Raw genomic sequence first — 25,933 nt, 5'->3', positions numbered from 1 at the left:
TTTAGCACAGTGTTTAAGATCTCCTTGATGCATGGCGGTGCCTTTTCATTTGTTTATGGCGCTGATGCACTTGTGTGTCTCTTCCGCTTTCTTAAACAGCTTCTCACTGACACATGCTGATTCTTCTTGTTCATATTATGCATGCAGGAAACATTATGTGCCAGCACATCTTATCTTTTGTTGTTATTGTGTCGCCATGTGAAGGTTTAAATCATGGTATGACAGCATGCATGCTCCTGTTACTATGACCAGTCCCACCTTTCTGCCTTTTTGGAACCTTTAAGCTTCACTTGTAACTTTAATGCAAAGCTAAAGCAAGAATTAGTTGTGGTTTATGTAATTTAAAGGCTCATTTAGGGAATTGCACATGACCTTAGGTTTAATGCACTTGTCCCATTGTGATAAGCTAAACAACAACAAAAAAAAATGCAATAAACAAACATTCAGTGGAGGCAAATGTCAATTAAACTGCAGCTAAATTACCTGACACACTCTAATTCTCCTCTTCTGATTCATCTTCCTCTTTAAAGCGACACGTGAGACACTAAAATGAGAGCAGCACACGAGTACGTCAGTGGAAGGTGGTCATTTGTTAGTGAAACAGGCTTGGTTGAAGCTCAATATATGCTAATGGAAAAATGGTACATCACGGTGAAACACTAATGATATACCAAAATCCAACACACAATAACAGGAGTGCCACTTTCTGATCTGCAGGATATTACGCGACTACAACTCCTCTGCCTTTCTCGCAGACACTTCAGATTTTCATTTCAGCTGATGGATGAAGCTCTGCACTTCATATTGCTTTAGTCTACCTCCCCCAGCCGATCATTCGGCCCATATTCTGTCTCTGTTTACTACATTCTATCTCTGCTCTCTCTGTCTTTTTGATTTCCATTTTTTTTGCCTGAGAGGTCTCTCGTTCTAGTCGTCTGCATAGTCCTAAGTGCAGCATCCATTAGATCTGAGAACAGGTTTCTCTGCAGGATATTTTCGTTTCCACAACCCCCATCCACTTATCAATCAATAACTTTGAACGGAATAAAGAAAATGTTTGATGGCCGCAGCCTTTTAGCCATCACGCAGGCACATGGCGCCCAGAATGTATTTCTCTCCGCGGCCCCTGTGGGAGACCTAAATTCTGCAAACATGACAGCTTTTACTGAGTAATAAACGTCTCCCTGATGTTTCTCTTGACGTTTACCTGCTGAAATTGCCCCTTCCGTTGAAAAAGGGCAGAGCCGAACCCCGAACCCTTTCAAGAGTCAGTTTGCAAAGTCGCAGGGCATGTAACTCCCGCTGGTTTCCCTCCAAGGTAGACGCCTAATTACACTGATCATCCATCGACAATTATAACAGTCATATTGAGCTGCAAATGAGGAGGTGCGCCACGCTGCGTGGAAAACACGACTAACAATGTTAGCACTGGCAAACATGTTGGTGGGGGGACCGAATCAAAGAAAGCTTAGAGAAAACTGTGGGCTTAAGTAGAATACAAATGAGGTTTGAGATTGAGAGGACATCAAAAGGCTCCAGAGCTGGTGTAGCAGCGCAGAGCGAGGGTTGTTATTTGATAAACTTAGCAGGGGGAGTTGGGAAGCGTGAGCTGTGGGAGTGTTTGCGTCCCAGTGGACCTACTTAGGAATACACGGGGGGAAACCGCAGAGAAACAGTATCCGTGCTCGTGCTTAGAAGAAGAGGCTCTTTGAGTCTGAGTCAAGTGTTTTATTGTGAACGTGTGTGCGTGTTGCTTCTACTCTCTTTTTTTTTTTTTTTTTTTTTTACGGCCACCATTTTCTGAAGGTCATGGACCAGAGAGCAGAAGCTCTGCGTTTGCGTGCGGAGGGACCGACGGAGAGAGAGGAAGAGGAGGTAGAGTGATGATGCTCGCAGTCACCTCAGCCACCCGTTAATGCTTCTTCCTCTATGCGAGCTTGCCGGTTGCCATGGAGACGACTCTCCGGTGCTGTCACAGCCGCCGCCGCCGCCGCCTCCGGCAGCATCCGATCACTCTCGCCGTCCTCTCGGAGAGATCACCGAGACAAGCTGCTCAGGATCGGCGGGGTCCTGCAGGGGCTGCAGACCAGGGGGGGCGGACGCGCCCTCGGAGTCGATGCAACCCCGGTTGGGTTCAAAGCGTCTCCATGGCAACGTTTGTAGATTCGGTTGATCCCTAAAGCCAATCACTTGCCTCGGGACACATCCGGCAGGTCAGGAGACCATCCCCACAGCGAAGTGAAGCATCACAGCTGCATGATGAGTGGCTGGAGAGGAAAGAGAGTGCACCAAATACAAGAACAACAAGATTTCACACAGCTTCTTAAGTTTCCTCCAGTTAAAACGGCTAAAATACAGTGTTTGCTGTAAACAAAATCGAATGTCTGCATGTATGCGAAAATGACACACCTCTTATCACAGAGCACGAGCCAGAGTAAATATTGGACTTGCAGCCCATTCACCATATGGCCAGAAAAGCCTCCAAAGACTTCTAACAGATGTGTAAATAATATTAGTTAATGCAGGTTTAAGAAGCTATGTAAAACTATATTATTACACTTTGTCAACCGGTCCAAGGCATGAGGTAATCGTGGTGCACTACGGCGTAAACAACGCATCACAAAGTGAATTGTTTTTGATGACTTCTCCATGCAAATGAAAATATTCTGAATGATTTGTGCATAACTTTATGCAAATCCTCATTCCATCCTAGGCTTAAAAAAAAAAAAAAAAATACATCAACAGCTGTGTGAGGTTTGCCAGATGGAGTTTCCAAATATAAGCGAGACCCTTTAGTCCTATGTTTTTTAAGCCAACATGGAGGACAGCTCTCAGAAAAAAAAAACTCTCAGTAATTGTACCATCCCAAGAAGATTGAGTAATGAGTTTAAAAGCTCCAGAGCCGCTACCCAAATTAACAGACCTCGTGGTGAAATTCATGAGTCTGCACTGACTAACACGCTGCACTGGTGTTCAAGGCCTTCATTATCTCTGTTCTTACCATGTTGGGTTTCTCGGTCCCTGCAAGGATTTTCCTGAAGGAGACAGTTTCCTGGATTTTATTTCCTCCCTTCCCATCATCAGTCATTAGTGCTCAGTGCTGCAGAGAGGGGGAGAGAACGATAGAGAGGGGAGAGGAAGGAGGGGTGGGGGGGAGGCTCAAATGAAAGAAAGAAAAAGGAGGAGAACTCTGTGCCATCAGCACAGATCAGAGACACATTAGAAGTTACTGAAATGGAGTGGAGCAATCCCCTCGGTCCGACTTCAAAGGCAGACGGTTTTTTTTGGAGAGAAAATAAGGACAACCGTTAAAGATTCAGAAGAACTGCCAATGTTGTCTGCCGCCTCGATAAACGCTGTCGCCACATCTGAGGACGCGAAGACAAGAGAGACGACGCAGTCGCTGATCAAACATGTAGCAGAACCTCTGCTCTTTAGGAAGGATTGTACATAAAAAAAACTGACCACCTCGGTTCTACCTTGCCCTCGAACTGAGAAAATAAAAATCGACTCATTTCACAGGCTGCTCAGCACGTGACAACATTCAGCTTCGAACTAACTACGCTGACATACAAGGCTTAAAGCATGTTTTGGATCCTGTTCTGCAGATTTACACCTCATGCTCAGCAGTGGGAGCTGTTAATTAGTAGGAACACCTGTTCTAAATCATCCCCTCTCCCGATTAGGAAGACACCGTCCTGCTGTGCTCGCGGGGAACAAAAGCTGCTTCAGATTATGGCCATGCGTGAGGATATGTCGCTCATAACTGTTCCGGAGGGTTGGGACATATGGCAGAGCTTTAGTCATCTGAAAGGATGAAAGACCAAGTGGTACATGGGAAAATAAATTCAATTTTTTTTTTTTTTCTTTTTGTCACATTCACACCACAGCACCGAGGTGCTGATGCAGCCCCGACACTCGTACTCATCCATACAAATACACATATCAGCGGGAGCAGCGACAGCATGCGGCCCGTCTCCATGGCGATGCAGCATCTCCCTCATCCCGAGCGCCGACTGGATCCTCGGCGCGGGGAGCGACCTCTCGCTCGCCAACACGTTCCGCGCTCGGGAGGAATCAGAGGAGGCTTTGATTACAGCTCGTTTGAAAACTCGGAAGAGCACTGTTCCAACTAGGGCCGACTTCAAACGCGACGGGCAACGAAATCTGAGGCAGCGTCAGTGTTTGGATGCAGCTTCTGAAATTGTCTCCCGTGTGCGGCGAGGCAGCAGGGGGGCCTGGTGCGTTTGAGCAAGGATCTGAAGGAGGAAAACAATATCTCCACTCCAGAGGATTATCATAATAGCTTTTATGCAGATTATCTCTGAAAGAAGAAGTTTCTGCAGTGCCATCTTGCCGGGGGAAACGGCCACGGGAGGCATCTTTAAATAATCCTAATTTACTTATTCACTCAAGAAAATCATACTTTGTTTCGCCAAACCTTTGCTTTTAGAAGTTTCGAGACATTTATATGACATTTACAGCTGCCTTCACAGGAGGTCGACGACTGCTAAACTAACCCAGTCGTACTTAAGCCGCTATCAGAAAGCAGTATGTTGATTCTGCAGTAAGGGAAAGAGAGTTAAAGAGTTTGGAGAAAGGTAGGGTAAGTTTTAGAAAACGTAAGGAATGGATTAAACTATGAGCTTGTCCTTAAAATAAGCTGCAAAAGCTAAGATGTACATTTAACTAGCTAACCACCTAATGCTAAAACTTAAGCCTGACTTTGTTGGGTTGAAGGTTTAACTTAACATTTAACTTAATTAAAAATAAAATCCAAGTTAGGAATTTCAACTAACAAAGAATCATGTATCTCTCTCTGGCTTCTTCAAAGCTTGACAGGTGCGACCACGCCAACTTGCCAAAGGCTCAATTAGACTCTGTGAAGTTTAAATAAAGATCTCTCTAACCTTGAACCGTCGTCAGCTGTTTGCCGTTTGACAGGCGATAAATAATAGCTTCTGTTTGGCCTGCGCTCAATGCAGACTTGAGCTTCTTGTGCCTCTCTCTCTCTCTCTCTCTCTCTCTCTCTCTGCTCCGAGATGATTAGATTGTAAATTTGATCCTCAATCAATTTTATGGCACGCTCGTCTCGAGGGACCGTTCTCAAAGCGGCTTCTCGTCGTCACGGAATAAAATTTTGCTCCGCGTTATTCGATAAATTGAACATTGGACATGAGCGTAATGGTCGAGGTCAATCCCGTAGTAGGTGAAGTAAAGAGTTGACTATCCCCCCTTTTTTTTTTTTAACTGAAGTCGGTCTTTTGAAGTGAGGTTTCTCTGTTTCTGTGCCATTCTTCCTCTGACAGAAGAGCGCTGCCTGTCTGCTGCTGCATTTTTAAACAGCTACTTTCATTCCCTTCATGTCTCAAATGAGGTGCATTGGGATTCCAATCTTGTAACCCTTGTCCGTGCCGTATCCATTCAGTCTTCACTCGCTCCTCCTTGTTGTGTCAATCCACACCTGAAAAATGACATCTAGTATTAATATCTCGTTTTCAGATTTTGTCCTGATACCTAATGGTTCTAACAGTCTCATCCTCCCTCCTGTCGCCCTGATCCGTCTTAACCTTTCTGTCTCTTCTGCAAACACCGCGCAGCCACTTAAACCTTAGCTGCACGCATCAACCCCTTCTCTCCTTTATTTTTTTTTCCCATCATTTCTCATCTTGATGCCTTCACACCTTCTTCTCCTCCGTTTTCACCTTTTTTCTTCCTCACCTCTTCGTCCCCTCCTCCCTCCTTATCATCTGACAGTGACAACGGCGACGTTGGCGCTGGGTGATGAAGTAGGTGGGGAAGGAGAAAACGAGGGTATGTAAATGTGTGTGCTTGCGCGCATGCATAGCCGCTCACAGTGACCTCAGTCGGGGTCTAAATCACAGAGAATTATTGAGACTGTGTAGCGCAGAACAGAGAAGCTGAAAAGAGATGTGAACGCCTCCCTAGGTCCAGATTTCAGCACCACGGTGAGTGGACAGCTCCCTGTAAGGAGGAGCAGCTAAGTTTAAGTTTAGTTACGTCTGCAGCTGTTATGCTGTTGTACCCGTGCTGTCTTTGTTAGCTCTCACTGCAACAATAAAAAGTACAGGAAATTTCAATTTAATTGAGGATTATTGACGACATTGGTAGCTGTAACTTTTCAGGGAGTTGTGATTACTTCAGGGCACGTCCGTCTGTCTCGCTCTGTAACAACACCACCCGAACACTAGTCGGCGCTGTCTTTTATTTCGCCAGTCTTTGTACAACATTCACTTCCAACAATCTGCTGAAATTACGCCGAAGACAAGTCGCATAAACGTTCGTATCTCCGAACCTCCACAGTTAACCTTTTCTCAATGTCTTCCGTCTTTATTCATCCAAAAACAATCGATTTGGAGCTGTTGCGCTCTGCGTCACGTAGTTACATTTCTGGGGAATGTCACAGCGTTAGAGCCTGCGCTGTTGCTGTAGCTTCTGCGTTAACTTGACATTTTTGCATTAACCTAAACCATCTATTACTCATAAAGGAAACTAAGAGAATTAGTTGTTATTCTCTTAAATTACTAACTCTCTTTTACTTGTCTCTTTGTCCTTAGAGTGTTGTTCCCCAAAAAGCAAAACATTAATTAATCATTGTTTTACTTTTTTTAATTTGATTCTCTAACATTTGTTGCTGGTGTGATTTCTTCCAGAGAGCTTAGATAATGTCAAGTTAACCATTTTTAATGAGTGTTTGGTGCGGATCGATCGGCCATAACGTTACAACGCAGCTGTAGCCCAAACTGCTTAAAAACCTCCTGCTGTGGACCGCGGACAATGGGAGATGGTTGCCTTTTTTTGCCTGATGAATTATGTTTTTCTTTTATATCAAGTGGATGGCTGAGTGCCTGTGGTGCCCCAGGATTTTTTGCAAACCATGTACATCCTTTCATAGCAAGGACAATGCGCCCTGTCACAAAGCAAAAGTGGTTCAGGAATAGTAGATGTTGACTTCAAATCCTCATCTGCAATATGTGCTGGATGAATGAGTCTGAACTATGGAAACTTGCAGGACTTAAAGGATCTGCAAATGTCGTGGTTCCAGATATCACAGCACAGCACATCTAGTGGAGTCCATGGTCCAATGGCAGGTGGTCATAATGTTATGGTCAATGTATTGCTCTCACTGAGTCACAGAGTGTTGTTTTTTCAGGAGCAACTGCCATCTAAATGTTGTTATTTTCATGTTGTCTATCGTATCACGTAGCATGTGACGCTGTGAGACATAAAGCGTAGAAATGTGAGGACGCCAGAGCGGCCAATTAATCAGCTGCCGACCAGTGGTCGATAGCGCAGGAAAACCATGTGAACCGTGTGAATCAGTGAACCTCATACAAGAGGTGTTAATGAGGACGGGGATACGCAGGAGGATTCATGTTGGAAAGCATGCTCCCTTTCCTCTGCCTTATCTCTCAGCTCTCTCACACACAAACACTTGCTGACTCCTCTATAGAGCAGAAGGGATCTGGGCAGGAGGGGGGAGGAGGAGGAGGGTGTGTTTTGTCCTCATACCTTCTTGCATCTGCCAGTTTCTGCCCCAATTAACTCCCATTAATATCATTTACCTTGCTCCACCTTGAAGCCGACGCAGGGCGCATACGCTATGAGCGCCGCGACAAAACACCTGCACACGCACTCGCGCTCAATAATCGTGATGTCTGAAGGAGCATGAATGGCACAGAGTCCGACAGCTACAGCTGGGCCAGCGAAATGAACCGTAATGAGCGGCCCGACGCCTGTGTGCGTGTAATAGCATGCGACGACGGGACAGAGAGGTTCAGATTGTGACACCTCCTCCTCTGATTGTCCCGGCGTGGCTGCCAACAGCTGTCAGCTGGGAAAACTTCAAGGAGAGTGGTGTGTGAGGATTCAAGGGTGATCCTTAGGGGGACATTTGAGAAACTTTCCAGCTCCAACCTCCGCGAGAAGAGATAAGATTTCCCATTTAGCATCAAGGTAAAATCTGATTATCTAACAACGAAGCACAACATATGGTGAGTTGAACTACATACCATCCTGTGTTATAATCAGCTCCCTCAGCGCAGCCGGGGATGTGTAAGCGCACGCGGAGCAGCGCGGCGAGCGAACACCCGTGGGAGACGAGGAATCTGTGGTCTTTTGTCCCCGCGGCTCGCAGATCCCAGGCCTCCGACAAACCTGACGGCAGCAGCACACACACGAGAACGTAAACAGAAGGGCGGGCGCATGGATGTCCTAACGTAACGTCTGAAGTCAGGAAAGGCACGTTTGCTTGTACAGAAGCAGAAAATAATTACTAAATGATAAAAGCTCCTTTCCTATTTTCAAATATTGCATTAGTTGATGCTGCTCGGTCGCACATGTGCACATCATTCGCTTCGATTCCAGCCTTTGCTGCACGTCGTTGCGTCTTTCTCTAATGAACAACCACCCAACAGAGACACAAAAGGCAGACGGAGTAAACTTGTGCAGTAATAAAAGACACATTTAATCCACCATCAATCAATCAATTAACTAATCCACTCACTATTCCAATTCCAGTGACCTTTTGTTTTTTTTAATTTACCTAACAAAGATCACACCTTAATTTGATGCAAGGACTTTATTGGTTCACGGATCCCGAGGGAAACGGATGAAAGGATGAGAGCGGTCAAAGGAAGGTGTCCTTCTGATGTGGAGGAACCCGGGGAGTGAGTTTCAGGGTGGGGGCACGTCTTCAGATGCTCGTCCCAGAGTTTCCTGCGATGAAAGAGGGAGGCAGAAGCAAAGAAAACAGAGGGGACAGGTGGGGTGCGGGTTGTAAGAGACACACCTTTATAGCTAGGAGCAAGAAACGGGATGAGGCGTGGCTTTGCTCCTGAAATGAAATTACATCTTCAGAGAAAACCATGTAAAATGAGATAAATACACAATTTAATGAATGAAACAGCAATTCTGACTTGACCACACTCAGGGAAAGAAATGCTACACGGAGACATGAGAGAATGAGATGTAGTGCTCCTCGGTAATTGACCTCCTCTTCCCTCTGTGGCGGATTGTAGCTCATTACGACTCATCTCCTGCAGTGTCAGAGCTTTACCACACTGGACGAATCCTCCGGTTTAGAGGCCCGCTTTGAATGTTTCTGAAGAGCCTCCGTTTTTTGTTTTTTTTTTGTCAGTTAATCGTCTGAAGCGCCGCGAGCGTTTTCTGCCGACACAGATTCCACCTTCTGAGTTCAGACTGTGACGCTGGAAAACGCTGCTCGTCTGAAAAACTCCGAACACGTTTGATATCGTTCGACGTTTACGGCAGAGACCGAGCGCAGGCGGCGGCTGGTGCGCTGAGTTTTTATAAAGCGGGAGATGAACTGGTTAACCCCGTCATTTTTGCGTGTTGTACTTCAGCCGCGTGCCATTTGCGAGATTGCGTGGTGGCTACACAACATTTCTGTGCGGGAATGAAAACAAAACTATTTCGCTGAAGATAAAAGATTGCCTTCAGCCCACTTTAGAGACCGTCTTGGGATAGACATTTTGTTTTGAGCTTTTTCGAGCAGATAAAAGCAGGAAAGAATAAATCACTTGTCTACTGAAGCTGAAATATTATACTGAGTACATTTTTGGAAGATGTATTTGCAGGAATCGTTTAATATTAAAGATGGAAAACCAACCTGATAATGATGAGCACAGTCACAGAGTAAAGTCCTGTAAAGTTTTGTACTTGTGTGCAAAGAGTGGACCGTGTTTGGCTTTAGTTGGGCAAACTTTTTTGGCCCCAAACCTGCAGCGACTGGAAGCCGAAAACACGTCTCGTGGCGTTCGGATGAGAGTCGGAGCGGCAAACACGCAGCCTCTTTGATCTCCCGTATTTCCCTTCGACTCGAGACTCTGCAGGAGATTTAAGATTTGCCGTAGAGACGACGCGCACTTCGCCACGTTCTATTAATAATACAGCGGAGAAGATTGTTTACACAGGAGGGGAAGTGTGCGCTCCGTATCAAATGCTCTAATGTGAATAAAAGGGAGTAATATGCTGAGGCAGACGCGGTAAAAGAAAATAGCGTTTTGTGAAGATCAATAATCATTTCCTAAAGTTCAAATTGCAATATTTTCATATAAAATACACATGTCAGGAGGATACTTATTGTGATTAGTTATAATAATAATACGCTGTCGTTTAAACATCCTATTCCCTATGAGAAAATCGATCTTCCAAATCAGGAAGGCCGCAGGAAAGTCAATAACCTCGCTGCCTACTGGGAAATGTAGGCTCAGGATATGGATTTAAAGTGCTCTGACATCAATAGTGGTTATTATTACAGTAGCTTGTTGCTCCTCTTATTGGTTCAGCTGTGAGAGAAATAGCTGGTTGTAGTTTAACTCATGACTAACAGGGAAACAGAGCTGGTAAAGGAGGGAAGCGCACGGCAGAGACCTGACTCACCCGGATGCATGTTAAGGGTTTCTGGCTCACCTCTTGTACACTCACCCTTTCTCACCATGACGGCTGCATAAAGAAAGAGAGAGGGGGGGTGAGATGACAAATGGGAATGTAAAAGAGATGGGAAGGCCTTGAGTCTCTGACATATCCGGAGATGATCCGTCAGTTTAATCCACTGGCAGCTCACATTAATGTCCTGAATTAATATCTACACTTGTGCTGGTTTGTCCTGAGTGACATGATAACTTAGTGGCCTCTGTGATGCTACGATAGACTGCGTGTCTCCAGTGACCTTAGCATTGTTGTCGTTTCCATTACTTCTGTGACAACAAAGCACAGAGAAAACAGGGAGGGGGGGTCGTGACATATGTTACTTTTAAACATTCATCTGTTAGTGGAGTCAGTCCCAGCTGGCACTAGACAACACACACAAACACACACACACACATGCATACCATGTCTGGAGTTTGCATGTTCTCCCTCTGGAGAAAAACCCATGCAAACTCAAAGGAGAACGTGCAAACTTCAAACAGTCCAGTTTTCCATGTTTTATCCCAGAAAACATCTGTATTTGCCCAAAAGTGCGATGGACGTCAGCAAACCTGTCAAGTTGTCCACTAAAACGTCTGCAGACTTTCTAAATCGCTGTTCCAACTCTATGTTCTATGTCCATCTCAGATGAGAACAATTTATCTGATTATTCCGTCGTCACATGAGCCTGAAGCCTCAACTGTATGTTTACTTAAACAAACACCTTTTCCAATCAGCCCAGTCAACAAAAATCTGTAAATGCATCGTTGTATAAAAAGCCTTTAACAAACAGCCTCCGCTCTTTTTATTTTATCTTTCCACACACTGTCTTAACAGCACTGTGTATCTTCTGTCTCGACTTGTCCCAGTTCTTCACTGAAGCTTTAAATTGTTAAAATATTTATACGAGACTTTGTGTTGCCACTTAAATATTAGATAAACTAATGTGCCAGTTAAATGGATTGCCAGCGTTTATACATTAAGTAGCGCGACAAAAGTGAGACATTAAAGAAAAAACAAAACCGTTGCAGCAAATGTCAAAATATTCAGACTTTTTGTCGTCCTTCAATTCCTCAGAAATCAAGGATCAGAGGTTTTCCGTTAATCCTCTTGCTGTGCTTTTGTCTGTTGAAATTTTTAATAATAATCAGGTTTATTTTAAGCCACACATGCCTCCGCCGCCTAAAGCCACTTAATCATCGTTATCAACCCAAAAGCCTGAGCCTGAAATCTTTGACACCTCGCGCATCCTTTTTCTATCAGTTATCTAAAACTCCGATGAATCCGTCTCGGCGTTTGGCAGCGTCGGCACAAACAAACACGGACCTCGCAGATGACTTGATTGGCCTCGGCTGACTGTGAACGTGAGTGATTGTGAACGCGGCTCCGTGCTGGCAGCAGAAGTGTTGCAGAGATGACTGTGCTCTCTAACAGCTCGGTCCGTCATTGTCAGCCGCGCAGCAGACGGCTGACGACGGCAGGGCCGGCTCGTCTCGTGGCGCCGGGACATGTGGTCCACATCCCTGTGCCTTCCACACCTCCACCTCCCGCTTTTTCTTTCATTTTCTTTCATTTTCTCTGTGATTTCTTGTGATTTTCTTATCTACCTGACGTTGTTAAACAGTGGACGTTGTTCATATTTCAGTAGCTCTGTTCAAGTTGCCCACATATAATTAACTTAGCTGGTTTTAATAGTTAATGGGCATTAAAGTGTTCCACATCGCTCCATTTAATAATCAGCTGTTTATATTTCATAACTTTTCATAGGTTCCACGTACGCTACACAAGCATAAGTGGTTGGAAATAATAAGAGTATATGTGCCTGAATCATTCTTTTAAATCTTCTTTTACATCTAATAACAATACAACCATCTATTTATTATCTATATCTAATATGTTAGTTTTACGTAAAAAGGCAACAGTTTGTCAACCACTCACCCATCTCCCTCTCCTCATCTTCCTCCAGGCACGTGTCTGATTCTGGGCTGCATGATCTACCCGGACGGCTGGGACAGCGACGAGGTGAAGCGGATGTGCGGCGAAAAGACGGACAAGTACACGCTGGGCGCCTGCTCGGTGCGCTGGGCCTACAGCTTGGCCATCATGGGCATCATGGACGCCCTCATCCTCTCCTCCCTGGCCTTCGTCCTGGGCAACCGCCAGGACGGCCTGATGTCTGAGGAGCTGCTGGGAGACAGTAAGGAGACGCGCCTGTCCACGTATTTTCAGTCTGGGGGCACAAATAAATAAAGTTTTCCTAGTTTGGTTTGAAAGAAGAAGGACGTAACCCTGGTGTAAGAGATGTGGCAGTCACATATGGGTGTAACGTTTAAATATCCACATACTTTTGTCTATGTAGCGAGAAGACATTTCAAATTACATGTCTTCAACCTGGACCAAAGTGACAGGCTATTTTCCTGTTATTTCACTATCAATCTTTCAACTACTGCTCTGATTGACGGCTTAATTGTTCGGACAATAACATGCCAGAAAAAAAAAAAAACCACGAAGGAATTTGCATCGCGACCAACCAGAGCTGTCTTCCAAATGCATTATTTTTGTCTGAGCAGTTGTTTAAAAACCCCAAACAGATTCAGTGGTCTCCATGGAACCAAATTACTGATAAATTACGGGCAGACAGACCAATCTGAGAGTTTGCAGTAAATGAGAGGAAAAGGCTAAACAAGAAACGTTTAACTGCTGTGTAAACTGTGGTTATTTTCTCTGACATTTCTCTAATTATTGTAAAATATTCCAGATCCTTACCTCTTCGTTTATCTAAAAAGCCACTGTTACGCTGCTTGTAACTCAGACATATGTGCAACACGAGAAGAAATAGTTAAGAAAGACTGAACCTAATTAATCTATGAGGCTAATTATGTCAGTTGTGGTTTTGGTGCACACTCCAGCCCCAGTTTAGGTCCAGGACAAGTCATTTATTGTGGTTTTATCCCCCACAGAGCGATAGTTACTAAACTGGTGCGCTTTTCCAAACCCATTTTATAGTAATGGAGACAGTTTGGTGCACAGCAAAGAAATAAAAGCGGGTTGTACAATTACACCTGAAATGAGATCCAGGGCTATTTTCCAAAGCAAAACAAAAGAAATGCCACTGAACTTACAAAAAGGGGAATCCATTTGGGCTAAGTGTCTGCACTTTGGATATAAAGCCGGTCCAGTCAGGCTTTTATTCCACTTTTTGGCTCGATGAACGTTTTACACAAAGTCACAAGGCTCAGATCCAAGTCTTTTCTTTTTATATCGCCCGAGACTGTGGGCATCACATTTGTGACTTGAGTCCACACCTCTGCTTAACTAGCTCGTTGTAATAAAGCTCCACACGGCGACGAGACGACGCGCATAAAAGGCATCATCTGATTCCCGCTACCACGCATCCCGCCCGCAGCTTCAAATTAAAAACGTCTCTCATTCCCTTCCATACTTTCACACGCACGAGTTCCTCATTTGCATACATTAGATGGATGTTGTACACCAACTGCTCAGCAGCTTTTGTTTGCCTCTGCTACCAATGAGACCTTTTCCCTTTTTGGACTGGGCAAGATGACAAGTGAGACCCAAAGAGAATGATTTAAAACAGCGAGGAGGAGGCAGGAGGAGGAGGAGGAGGAGGAGGAGAATGCAGATGAAGGAGGACAGAGATGAAAAGCAACTGGAGAAGAGAGAGAGACACACAGAGAGAAGGATGGGTGACTGAGAGGAAGAATGCACCAATAGCAAGGGTTAATTGAAGCCCGGGGATGCTGGACAGAGTCATGAATTACTAATGGCTGTTTACACAGCTTGCTGCCAGCCTGTCTAAATGAATCACAGCCGCCCTATCAGCCGGGACACAGTTGCCTGTTAGCTCGTATAAGCAGAGTGACTGAAAGGAAGGAGCCATTATCAAGCGAGAGACCGGCGCGGGAGGACAAGGCGGAGGGATAATGAGCCGAGCAGGAGCCTGAGAGAGGAGCGGCGGCAGATGTACACGAGGCGTGAGAGCGAAAGTGAAAATGGAGGATTCGTCAAACAGCCGATGAAGTTTAAATGGGTTGTTTGACTTATCTTGTCATTCAGGAGGATGAATAGTGACACCTGTTCAAATTAGAAAACCTTAAACATCAGAGGGAGGGTTAAATTACAGCTGTTGGACTGAAGGTTGGTGTAACACTGCCACCTGCTGGTGATGAGACTCATTTAATTCTCTCTTTTCTGAACTGGTTTCTGTCTTTTTGTCCCCACAGAGAGTGGAAGTAACGCTATATAACTTCTGGTAACCGTAAAGCGGCCACACACACGCACAGTAAGTAATCTTTCAACTGAATGAATGAATGTTTGCAGACATAAACAATAAAATGCATGGAAATTCCTGCATATTACACTATACACTATGGTTTTGGTGCCTCAGTCTTGTTTGACCATTACTTTTGACCTGTAATCTTAGCTGAAATTAGAAAAAAAGGTCAGAATCTGTCATTAAAAATCCATCATGAGTGCTTGGCATCTAAGTGTGGGATGTAAACTCCTCAGATTCTTCTCTAAACCTATATCTGTTAATGAAGTGAAGTAGTAATGAGTTCAACTGATGTTACTGATCAGGAGAGGAAATCTTCCTAAGAACGTCTTCAGTAGAGTCCGTATTTTCTGCATCTTTTCAATAATCATATCTTGTTTATTCTGTTTGAAGCCAAAGGGCGCGTTTATTTTTAAAAGTTCAAGTTGTTTTGTATAATAAATAGATTAATGATGTGGGAGAAGCATAGTACTCCATGCAGCCCACACCTACCCTTATATTTAATGATGGATTTTTAAATTAAATGCAGAGCAAGGGAAGCATTGAAGGGCTACTGAATATGCTTAATCAGTTACAAGCAGGTTACAGGAAATAACGGATCTATATTGAAACTGCTATTGTGAACTGCTTTGATTTCTGGATTATTTCTCTTAACGCCTGCAGGTCTTACTGTCTAGACATACTTCAGGATCCAGCCTCCTTCTCCTGGTCCACCCTGTGCCTGGGATGCACAGCGGATGTGAGGGGAACCAACAGATCAAATAAAAGGAAGAAGAAGAAGAGGAGGAGGAGGAGGTCTGCAAGAGTCCACACAGTATTGTGTTGGAAACAAGGATGCATCTTATCCTCTCTGAACTCCCTCTGTAAAATAGTCTTCATATTCATCTCAAACTGCCTATTTTTGCAGCGTGGCGTTTCCTTAAAGACTTTTTCACTGTGTTTTGGTACGTCGCTGCATCATCTTACCCTGAAATCTCCTTCGTGTGGACATGAAGAAGTCCGCCAGTGCAAAGGTTGAACTGAAAACAGGAAAAAAAAAAGAGAGAAACACTCGTGGAAAATACGCTCCAGGACTCAAATCGGACAAACACCACAGAGTGGCGGCCGTTCAGATCGAATTAAGTCAAAACAAATTAACCATACTTTGACCGACACAAATAAGGACTTAACAGACTTGAGGTCAAATCTGTCAGATCTTCTTTCTCATCAAGACAACTAACTCTTTGGCTCTGGCACTTTTGATTTAAAGGAGAGCAATGTCAGCCGAGACATGAGGACCGAAGAAAATTATAGGCCGGATAACCGAACAGAGAGACTGCTTTGGTATAATTAAATGTTTGATGTGATAGAATCAAATGGTAGTCAATATTGGTTTTGCTGGTGAGGACTGTGCAAAAACTGAAAGGACAAGTGCACTAAACAGAAGAAAACATATGTGGTGTCAAAGTCTATAATCTGTGTATAGCTATATGTTGATTATGTCCCTGTACTTTTGTCTTGACTTTGAAATGTACACTTTGACGTGTCAAGCTATTGATCCATTATTAGTATGTGCCATAGATTATCTTGTGATCTGAATTGTGGAAAAGGGCATAAGAAAAGCTGTACTGGACTTGAGCTGTTAATAATATTGTTGTATATTTTTGTTTCCTGGTATTCTTCACTGTCTCACAGCTAAAAAAAAAAAAAAAAGTTTGTCATACATTAAAAGTGTTGACGTTAGCCAGAAAAAAAGATAAAATGAAAGAGTTGGAGCGTTAGCTCGGCTAAGCTAGTTAGACGAAAGGATGGATGATTGAAAAAAGGAAAAAAGTTAGCCTAGCTCTGAGAGGAAACGATAAATCCACCTACCGGGGATTTAACAATGTCTTTCTTGTTTAGTTTATTCAACCGCCATGGGGAAAAAAAATCGCCAATTAGACATAAAAGAGTATAAAAAAAAACTACATTTAACCGTTTAGCATCGGGCTAGTTCTTAGCAGTTGCCAGGCAACCAGATTACCCCGCTGACCCTCATCAACCGTAAATAATCGTCTCGAGACATTAGTTTTTCAACTTTTTTTAAAAAAACAAAAAATAGATATGCGGTGTCAACGCGAGTCATTTAATGAAACTTGTGAGTGAGTTGTGTTACCTTCTTACTGAGAGCCAGAGTCGCTGGTTTCCAGACGTTACGCTAATCAAAGACATCAGGTGCGACACACGTTTCGGTGACTCCACAGATTGTGTGACCCGGCACTAAGATCGGAAATGGATGAGGAAAACCAGCCTCAACTCTGTAAGTAAAGGACCTCAACACATTTGGCTTGCTTAAAGTGTACTCTACAACCGAGGAATACAAACAACAATTCGTAATATAAGCGTAAAAGCTATATTTAGCAACTTAGCATTTGGCTAGTTCTTGGCAGTTACCTAGCAACCAGGCTCCGAAAAAAAGTGTTACCAACCGTAAAAAACTGTTTTAGATTAAACAAATGAGATATATTCTATTCATGGGGTAAATTTTATTTTATTTTACTTGCAGTTTTGTGTTTTGTGCTGTTCTGTGACCTAACATAAAGATTTTAGCCTACCAGAGATTTAAAAAGCTTAATATGCAGTGTTTTGTTTGTTTTCACCAACAAACAATAAAAAAGTAAAAACCTAAAAACGACGACTAACCAGGTTGGGCATTTTCAGACTTTATGCCAACCTAAACTAACAGATGTTACACACATTTCTGTGTCCATTTACTCGGTAATTTTAATAGCTGTTAACCAAAAAATTACTAATATGTTTATGGCCATAGTCTTGCAGTTGGTCACAGAAAACGAAAGGACAAGGGTGTAATGATTGGTCTTTCAATGGATGCCAATATAATTTGTTATCACCTATATTGGTTAAGAGTGCCACACATCATGTTCAAACTCGCATAACTTTTTATTACTGTGTAACCAAGACAAAAAACTATGCGTTTCTTCATTAAACATTAGCTGTGTTTACCTAAATGTGTGCTTTACTTTTCACTTTTACATGACTTCGTAGTTTTCCCTACTGCCGCCCACCTCAAACTGAGATTTCATAGTTTGCCTTTATTTCAGATCATAAGAAATTACTCACCTGGCGCACCAGGTAAAGAAGACGTGCCCTTTTCCCCCCATGCTACCTACATTTCAGTATTTAAGCCTAATCCCTGCAATTTATTGTGTCCCAATCACAGACGAATAGCAGAATAATTTTCTGTCATAAAGCTAATTTATACTTATACGGACTAAGCAAGTGTCCATGACCACCAACAATTTTCAACATGCTCTGTTCGAGCATGTCCAGGTGAGTCATTATAAATTAGGAACCACAAAAATGTGTAAATTTCACACAAAAGGCCAATAAAAATGGCAGACTCCTTTGGAATGTGCATTCCTGCTGAAAATTATTGTTAACTATAAGCTTTACGTTGAGATAAATATCTGAAGGTACAGCACAACGATTTTTTTTAAGATATGATGGCTGCGATGCTAATACTAATTTAAAGAATGATGAATAATCATTAAATCAACCATCAAGCAAATCTAATTTCCTCTTGTTGTCACAAGAATTGGCAGCGTACTAGCATTTTAAATAGTTGACTCTGATTTGTTATGAAAGTGTATGTTTCCTGATGTTATGCATCATGACTTACAAGGCAAAGAATTTAAAAAAAAAAGGGTAGCTTGGAAATGAACTACAAATGTACAGAGGGCTTAAACACCTCGTTCGTTTTCCGTCTTCTCTCCTGGGGGCAGAAAGCCGAGCAGATATTTGTCAAAGGAGCTGGCAGCTGAGACGTCAGCACAAATGTTCCCAGAGACAAATGTCACGACAAGTGGTATAAAACTGTCATTACAGTGATTTATTATAATGAACCATGAAAATAGCCAACCAGTGCAGTGTCTGTGAGTCTCTCCCCTCCACACAAACATACACTCACACACACAAATAATAAAAAAAGACAAAGTTGAAGAGTCGAGATAGGGGAAGAAAAAAAAAAATAAAATAAAAATAATGCTACAGTCACAGAAACATTCAGCTTTGCCAAGAAGAGCGTTCATATTTACAACCATATTTCAAAATGGGATGGGAGCGAATTGTACAAGCATAGAAAAAGAAAAGAAGCGAATATTTACAACCTGTTCCTGGTGAAAGCTGGAGTAACCACCTATACATTAAATTACACTTTCTACAAATAACCGTTGATATTCAAAAATAAACCGCTAAACGTCCTACCTGTGGGCGAGACCCCTCTGCCTACCTCAGAAGGCTACAAACACTCGTAACCTCACTCACACTTGGCTTCTCTAAGCAGCCATTTTAACACACACACGCACACACGCGTACGCACACAAACACACAAACGAGTGCAGCCTGCTGCGGCAGTGAGGCAGGATCCCAGAAATGGGTCTTTTTCTGAATCTGCAGCGGTGAACAGATATTTGTTGTTAGACAGAGGAATAAAAAAAATAAGTGTGTTTTTTTCTCTATACAAAAAGCTTTTCTCTTTGCTATAATGAGCCACTAGAGTAAAACAAATAAATGGTGTAAAGAGCCGAACGACAGACGAGAGAGAAGGGGAAGTAAAAAGGAATAACTGACAGAGGAGGAAGAGGAGGAAGAGGAAGGGGGTTATAGGCTGGAATGTCCATTGATAAACAAAGTGCGGGGCCTTACAACGGGAGTCCAAACAAGACACAGAACAGAGCTTTCCTCTCCGTAACAGGAAGGATAATATAAAAACAAATGGAGGCCAGAGAGAGAGGGCTATGAGCACCGGGGGATCGTCCATCTTCATTTTAATACAGTTTGTCTTGAAGATTATTTTAATGTCCTTTTTTCTAAAATTTTCTGTCCTTGTTTTTTTAAAAAGTACCCTTTCATCCCACAATCAGCTGTTTTTCCACTGGCCATGTGTTCAGGTACATAGAAAAACATATCTACAGCTTATGATACAAGCCCCTCTCAGGCTGAGTTCTCAGGGGCCGCCGGGTGCCAACGGCAGGGAAAGGGCAGTCAGTGCCACCCTGTGCTCAGGTACCCCGAGCTGTGGAAAGGGGTCGAGGACGCAGGAGCTCCACGAGTCCCAGAAGGCATCTGGGAGGCAGTGGCCTGTGCCTGGCCTTGTTGAGTCTGTTGTGGAGGAGGAGGGGGAGGTGGAGGCAGTCCAGTCTGCTGAATGGGTGGGGGGTATGTGGATGGGGGCACTGAAGGGTTTGGAGCAGCACCCGGGTGCATCAACGTTGGCTGAAACCCCCCTAAGTTCTGAAAGTGGTGGGGCTGCATTTGTGGGTTGGTAGAAGGGGCAGGGGGAGGTGGAGGAGGAGGTGGTGGAGGGGTTAGGGATAGTAGGGGGCCTCCGGAGGGAGGCGGCTGCTGCTGCTGCTGCTGTTGGGAGGTCTGGCCCTGTGGGGGAGGAGGAGGAGGAGGGGCAGTGGTCAGCATGAGCTGATGCTGCTGGATGGGAGGCTGCAGGTTGACATGCAGCAGGGTGGGACCAGGTATTGGGTGTGGAGGCGGAGGAGGGGGAGGCGGCGGTGCAGCTGAAGTCTGATAGTGCACACTGTGGGGAAGAGTCTGCATCAAGGGCTGCGAACCTGGAGGATAGGGCGGCGTAACGGCAGGTTTAAACCCAGAGAAAGGTCCGGCGGGCGAAGGGCTCTGGCTGGGAAAGTAGCTCGTGGAGGCCGGCGGTGCTGGTGGAGGAGGGGGAGGCGGCGGCGGAGCGCTCTGTGCGTTATACTGGGAGAAAGGAGCAGGGCCGGTCTGCGCCTGGGACTGCGGTTGGTTTTGAGGCTGGGCAGAGAAGAGCGCTCTCTGGCTGCGGTAGGGCGAGCCCTGAGGCTGCGGCTTGGGCGAATGGAGGAGGGAGGATCCAGGGTAGTGGACGGGAGAGGAGGGTAGCGGAGAAGGGTGCAGCTTTGTTGGGGTCAGCGGGGCCGGTTTAGGTCCTGTCGGCTTGCTCGGTGGCTGACTCGTAGGATTTGGTGTCCGAGGCTGGCCATCGTTGTCTTCATCCTTCGCAGTCCGACTGGATGGCTGGGCAAGTGGTCCAGGAGAGCAGGGCTGTGCAGAAGACAAAGAGATGAGTCACGTCTATTGTGTCAAACTTTATTTGTAGAGAAAATTAAGAAGTTCTAAGTCTAACTTGAAAATTTTACATCTTGTACTAACGGTACTTACTGTGTGGGTTGGGGTCTTTTGAAGACTTGGAGATGCACACTCTCTCAGGGCAGGCGTATCTCCACCTTCCGTCTCACCATCTAAAACAAAATAATAATATTAGACACGTAAAGTAAAAAAATATGTGAACGTGCTCCTTTATGATGATTGAGAGTCATCATCGTCACCTGTGTCTTTATCTTTGCTGAGCAGCAGAGCTCTGTGATAGCTGCGTTCTCGGGCCTGCTCTACGGATGTCGACGATGTCCTAAAGAAAAACCATCAGTAGAAAGACATTAGGAAACCTGTAACCTGGATATACTACTCACCACTACATAGCCACAAGCTATAAATGAACAACCTTGAAGGCACATACCACTGTCCCTCTCCTCCTTCCTTCTCTCCCGCAGTGTCAGCCTCCTCGCTTGTCTGGGGCTCTTTTACAGCGACGTTTGTCGTGGCGGTGGGGGCGGGGGCGGTGGTGGTGGCGTTGCAAACAGGTGTGGGAGCAGGAGGTAGAGGAGGCTCGCTGGTGGTCTCAATAGCGGTGGGGAAGGCGTCCACTGTCAGAGGGGGCACGGTGGAAACCGGAGAGCTGCACTCGGTCTTGGAGCCGCTGCGACGAGCTTCCCGCTGACGCTTACGATATTCTAGCAGGGAAACCTGGAGGATGCAAACCCACAGTAATTTAGCTATGAAGAGAAAGCAAGTCTTATTTGAAACCAGTAGAGGGCAGCAGTCACACGGTTAAAACAAAAACCAGCACGACTTGCCACCTCTCTGAAGATTATCTAAAGCACAACCACATCTTGCCTTTCTGTAACCTCACCTTTTTCTTCTGTGGGGGGTTCTGTGCTGACCCTCCTCCCTCGCCAGCGATGTCCCCATTCAATGAGCGCGAGAAGCCAAGTGAATTTCCCTCGTCGGTGCAGGGGTAAAAGAGCTGCCCCTGGCCTTCGCTGAACGGTGGGGGTTGAGAGACGACCAAAGACCCCGCCGTCACCGCCGCCGGCCCCGCTGCAGCACCAGCTGCAGCCTCGGGCCTGAAGGGAGCAACCAGTGGCTCCAGAGTATGAGAGGGGGTGAGGTCCCTTAAGTTTGAGTTGACTGGAGAAAAGTTCAGGCCAGCTGGTCCAGTCGGGCCTCTTTCTGGGCTTTTTATCCAGCCAGGATAAGAGGAAGCACACGTGTCCGCGGATGAGGAGGCCTCATTAGTTCCTTCTACGACCCCCCCATCAGTTCTGTCCTCCCCGCAGTCCGCCGAGTCGACAGCTTGAGGCTGTGGACTCTCTGGAACGGACACCTTGACTTCTGTCGGGGGTCCGTCTGAACTTGAAGCCCTGATACAGGGAGAGGAGACCAACGACGGAGGACGATCGGCCTGGAAATGAGAGAAGCGATAAATGTTAGATGTTGAAACTCTTCCCTATCAGAACCTTTTATAGACCAAATAAATTCAAATATACAGCCATTCTCTCACCTCTTGCACACAAGGTTTCCGGCTGATCTCCGGTGAGCTCTCCATTGAAGATTCACTCTGTGTGACCAAAAACATCTTCAGTTCTTTTTCTCATCAACACAAACATGCAAGTTTCATGGGGTTTTCCAGTGAGAGAATCTTACCTCCTGAGGAGCAATAAGTGTCTGCGTTGGGGTACTGGGTGTGGGATCTGTACTGGGCTCCTCCGTTCGGGGGCGAGGTGGGGTAGCCAGTAAGACGGGTGTAGCAGGCGCTTCCGATTGGTCGGCCCTGGTGGGCGTGGCACACGGCGAACCGTAGGGCGTAGAGCTCTCTGACATACAAGCATCTAATGGACTCAAACGGCGCTTTTTCAAAGGAGTGGGCAATTCTGAAAAGACACCAACAGTGCATGCTTTGTAAGGGAAGGTATCCAAGTCTTATATATTGTTTCAAATGTGTCTGGATAGTTTACCGTAGGGCAGTTCAAATAAAGACCTACCTGGTAGCGAACACATGCCATTATAGGGTAGAGGGCTGTCAGAGTCACCATTAATTGAGGGGCTGAGAGGACCCTCACCGGGCATGAGAAGGCTCGGTCGTCTGGCCGGGCTGGTGGAGCCCTCCTCCTCTAGAGCCTGCTTCAACCATCGCTGGAAAAGAAAATATTAGAATTTAGAAACTCCCCGATTGATGCATAATTTCCTTCACATAATGGTTAAAATAAATTCCAGGGTGGCGTAAACTGTACCTTCTTGCAGGAGCCAGTGGTTGGCGGCGTTTCTGGCAGTTCTCGGGAACGCCGCCTCCCTGTGGGGACTCCGGGCGTGGTGGGGCTGCGGTTTGCCAGGAATGGGGACGAGAATCGGACATAGTGTTTGGGCGTGCTGTAGACCTGTGGAGAGCAGGCCATGCCCGGTAGGGCATTTAGCTGCGTGGCAAGTACTTCAGGGTCACTGCTTATTCTCAGTGGCCGCTCCGGGGCTGGTTCTGGTGTTCGTACTCCACCGCGGTCCTGCTGTTTCTCACCAACCCACTCGCTCACAAAGTGCTGTTGAAAAAAAGAACAAGTGGTTAATTATTTGACTTATGTTTTGAACATTTTTCCAGTTAAGTGTTAAAAGACATACAATCACGTTACATATACCAGCATTAAAAATGTGACCCGACCTTTTTAGTTTTGAAGTTCTTGCTCCCTGTGCGGGTCCTATCGGGAGCAGGAGAGCTGCTGTGTGGGGGGCTGTCGTCCGGCGCTTGCGAAGGGACGGCCTCCGGCTCTGGCGCGGTGGGCGTCTCTCCTTCGGGGGCTTCGTTGGTAAGAGGCTCCAAGGACTCGGCCGGAGAGGACGGGGGCAAGTCCGAACAGGTGCTGATGGTGCGAGCCCGTCGGCGCTGCTGGCCAATGTGAGTGCGGTTCCTTGAAAAGCTTTTCCTGTTCCTCGAGCTTTTGACCTTTGCTGGCTTCAGTCCTGGCTCCTCCTTTGGCTCCAGAAGCGGCTACAGAAAGAGACACATGGCAACACTCCTTCAGTTATTTCTCATATGACTGATGATTGGTAACGAATGTATTAATATCAACAGAGATAATTGACCTCACCTGCATGACGGCTGGAGAATCTGCCATCTCCGGCGTGGCTGGAGGTTCCTCCTTAATGTCACTGCGGCCTCCAACCTCCGACTTTACGCTACCTATCCTCTCCAGCGCCTGCTCCCTCCGTTTCTCTCTCTTCTCCATTCGGGCAAATGCTTGCAGGATGGCCTCCATCTTCCTCTCCTCTCTCGTCTGTAGAGAGTCACATGTGGGGATTGGGAGAAAAGAGAGGGCACAAGCCTTAGTCCATGGAGTAATAACTCCACCACAAAATCCACAGAGGTTGCAGTGCAACAGGTTAATGTGTGCTACACAGCGAAAGCCTTTCTAACTGGGTGCAGAGTGGCGAATGCAGACACAAGTGGAGAGAATGATCTCCTTGCTTTCACAATAAAAGCAACATAAAGGAGAGACAGGGGCGACAGGAGAGATTGTGTCAAGTGCCTAAAACACCAGTTTGGCCTAATGTGTTCCTGTATGCTTATCTGTGCCATAAATATCCCCACGCCATGACTACCTCCACCAAAAACAAAGGCCACCGACATTAGTCATTTCACCCCACTGAAAACAGATTCATACCACAAAAACATACTGAGACAACAACATGTATTTCTGTACAGGTCAGGCTGAAGATTGGTGTCTGTTAAGACAGGACGGTTAGTACGCTCAGTCACCACTAGGAGGTTTTGGTGGCGGGTAGGCTGGTAGATGGGTGGGGTTGGCTATGTATGGGTCACGTTTACCTCCTTGAGTTTCAGTCCCCTCCAGCCTGAAGCCGCCCCGACAGGGAGATGGGACTGCTCCGCTGGGTTGGCCTGAATGTTCAATAAAAACACAGCCCAGTTTAGAAGAGACATGTCCCCCCTAAACAAGGCTTTACAAAACACTGGACATGTCTGAGCTAAGGACTATCTAACCTCACGCTGGTTAAATTGTTTAATGTCAGGCGCTGTAGCTACTGGGCCGACACAGGCTACGCGGCATCTTCACGAATACGTCATGACACCTAAATGTGATACAACAAAACTGCCAAATCCTACTGATTTCTGGAACATCTAAAAGGCTCATTCGTTAATCCAAAATGACGGTCCTAAATCACAGTGGGGGCAACTTTGGCCACATGAGAGCATCCAAAAAATCTAAGAATAAATTCTCAACATGTATGTGCTGCTACAAAACAACCTGTCGTGATTAACATGAGATGACACCATTTCCTGAGAAGCATTCATGGGAAAAACATTTTGATAAAATAAAGTACATGCATGCACACACAAACTAAAACAAAAGGAAATGACGTTTGTGGCGCTTCCTCTGGTGAGTTTTTCAAAACTAAAAAGAGCTGCACAGATGGATGACATGAGCTGAGGCCTCGGTTTTTAACGTACCTTATTCTGACAGAGATTGAGACAAACATTTTTTTAGCACAATTTGGCATGCGACAAAGTTGTTATTGCTCCGTCTACAGGAGTGTTTGGTTAGAACAGTTAGGATGTATTCTGAAGAGGCTGATCTTCTTTGGGCTTTTTCCACTCCTGCCAAAGCACTTTTTAGATGTCACCATCGACTAGCTTACATCTTTCTCGACTGGTCACCTACCCAACTTCAACTTCATTGTCTCAAAGAGAGGGTTCGTCTTAAGGCACAGACTAAACCAAAATCTAGCCTAAATGACCAAACATTCAGAAGGAAGATTGAACTCCAAACAGTCGGGATTCCTTATCAACCAACAGGAGCTTTGCTAAGCGCTAAGGCAATCACGTCAATGTTATCTCCACTGCTCCTCGTTGCAGACATGGATTTACAACATCCCAACGTACTACGCTGCATGATTGTCAGTGTGTGAACGCTCCGGCATCAGAGCCCTCTCTCCGGATCCATTTTTCCCCATACAAGGCAGCCTATTGGATCTCCCAAACTCAATAAGGCCCTGGCAACAAGGCTCTACCCTCTGCAGCCCCTCCTCTCTGCC

General features: G+C 45.4%; 2 protein-coding genes and 1 long non-coding RNA gene across 3 annotated transcripts in view; 1 reads left to right on the top strand and 2 right to left on the bottom strand.

Annotated features, from left to right (window-relative positions):
* The window catches only part of lhfpl3 (LHFPL tetraspan subfamily member 3), a 33,673-nt gene extending 16,867 nt beyond the window's left edge, over positions 1-16,806 (top strand). Inside the window, exons 2-4 of the mRNA XM_047575678.1 lie at positions 12,419-12,649; positions 14,697-14,755; positions 15,410-16,806. Coding sequence (XP_047431634.1) covers positions 12,419-12,649; positions 14,697-14,719 — 254 coding nt within the window. The 3' untranslated portion in view covers positions 14,720-14,755; positions 15,410-16,806. The remainder of the gene's footprint in view (positions 1-12,418; positions 12,650-14,696; positions 14,756-15,409) is intronic.
* Positions 1,738-3,171, bottom strand: LOC125000261. Its single transcript, XR_007111309.1, has 2 exons — positions 3,002-3,171; positions 1,738-2,267 (listed from the first exon to the last, which is right to left on the bottom strand). It is a non-coding gene; the product is annotated as an uncharacterized LOC125000261 (long non-coding RNA).
* Positions 16,807-18,593: 1,787 nt separating the features above from the next.
* kmt2e (lysine (K)-specific methyltransferase 2E) overlaps positions 18,594-25,933 on the bottom strand; it is a 28,539-nt gene continuing 21,199 nt past the window's right edge. The window contains 14 exon segments of the mRNA XM_047575386.1: positions 18,594-19,755; positions 19,758-20,044; positions 20,047-20,818; positions 20,936-21,015; positions 21,103-21,182; positions 21,291-21,577; positions 21,744-22,295; positions 22,395-22,451; positions 22,538-22,764; positions 22,876-23,026; positions 23,125-23,424; positions 23,544-23,870; positions 23,971-24,156; positions 24,708-24,779. Coding sequence (XP_047431342.1) covers positions 19,693-19,755; positions 19,758-20,044; positions 20,047-20,818; positions 20,936-21,015; positions 21,103-21,182; positions 21,291-21,577; positions 21,744-22,295; positions 22,395-22,451; positions 22,538-22,764; positions 22,876-23,026; positions 23,125-23,424; positions 23,544-23,870; positions 23,971-24,156; positions 24,708-24,779 — 3,441 coding nt within the window. The 3' untranslated portion in view covers positions 18,594-19,692.

This window comes from Mugil cephalus, chromosome 22 (genome assembly GCF_022458985.1).
Source record: "Mugil cephalus isolate CIBA_MC_2020 chromosome 22, CIBA_Mcephalus_1.1, whole genome shotgun sequence".
Lineage (NCBI taxonomy): Eukaryota > Metazoa > Chordata > Actinopteri > Mugiliformes > Mugilidae > Mugil > Mugil cephalus.
Note: the sequence above shows the minus strand (reverse complement) of the source record. Positions and strands in the feature narration are given on the sequence as shown.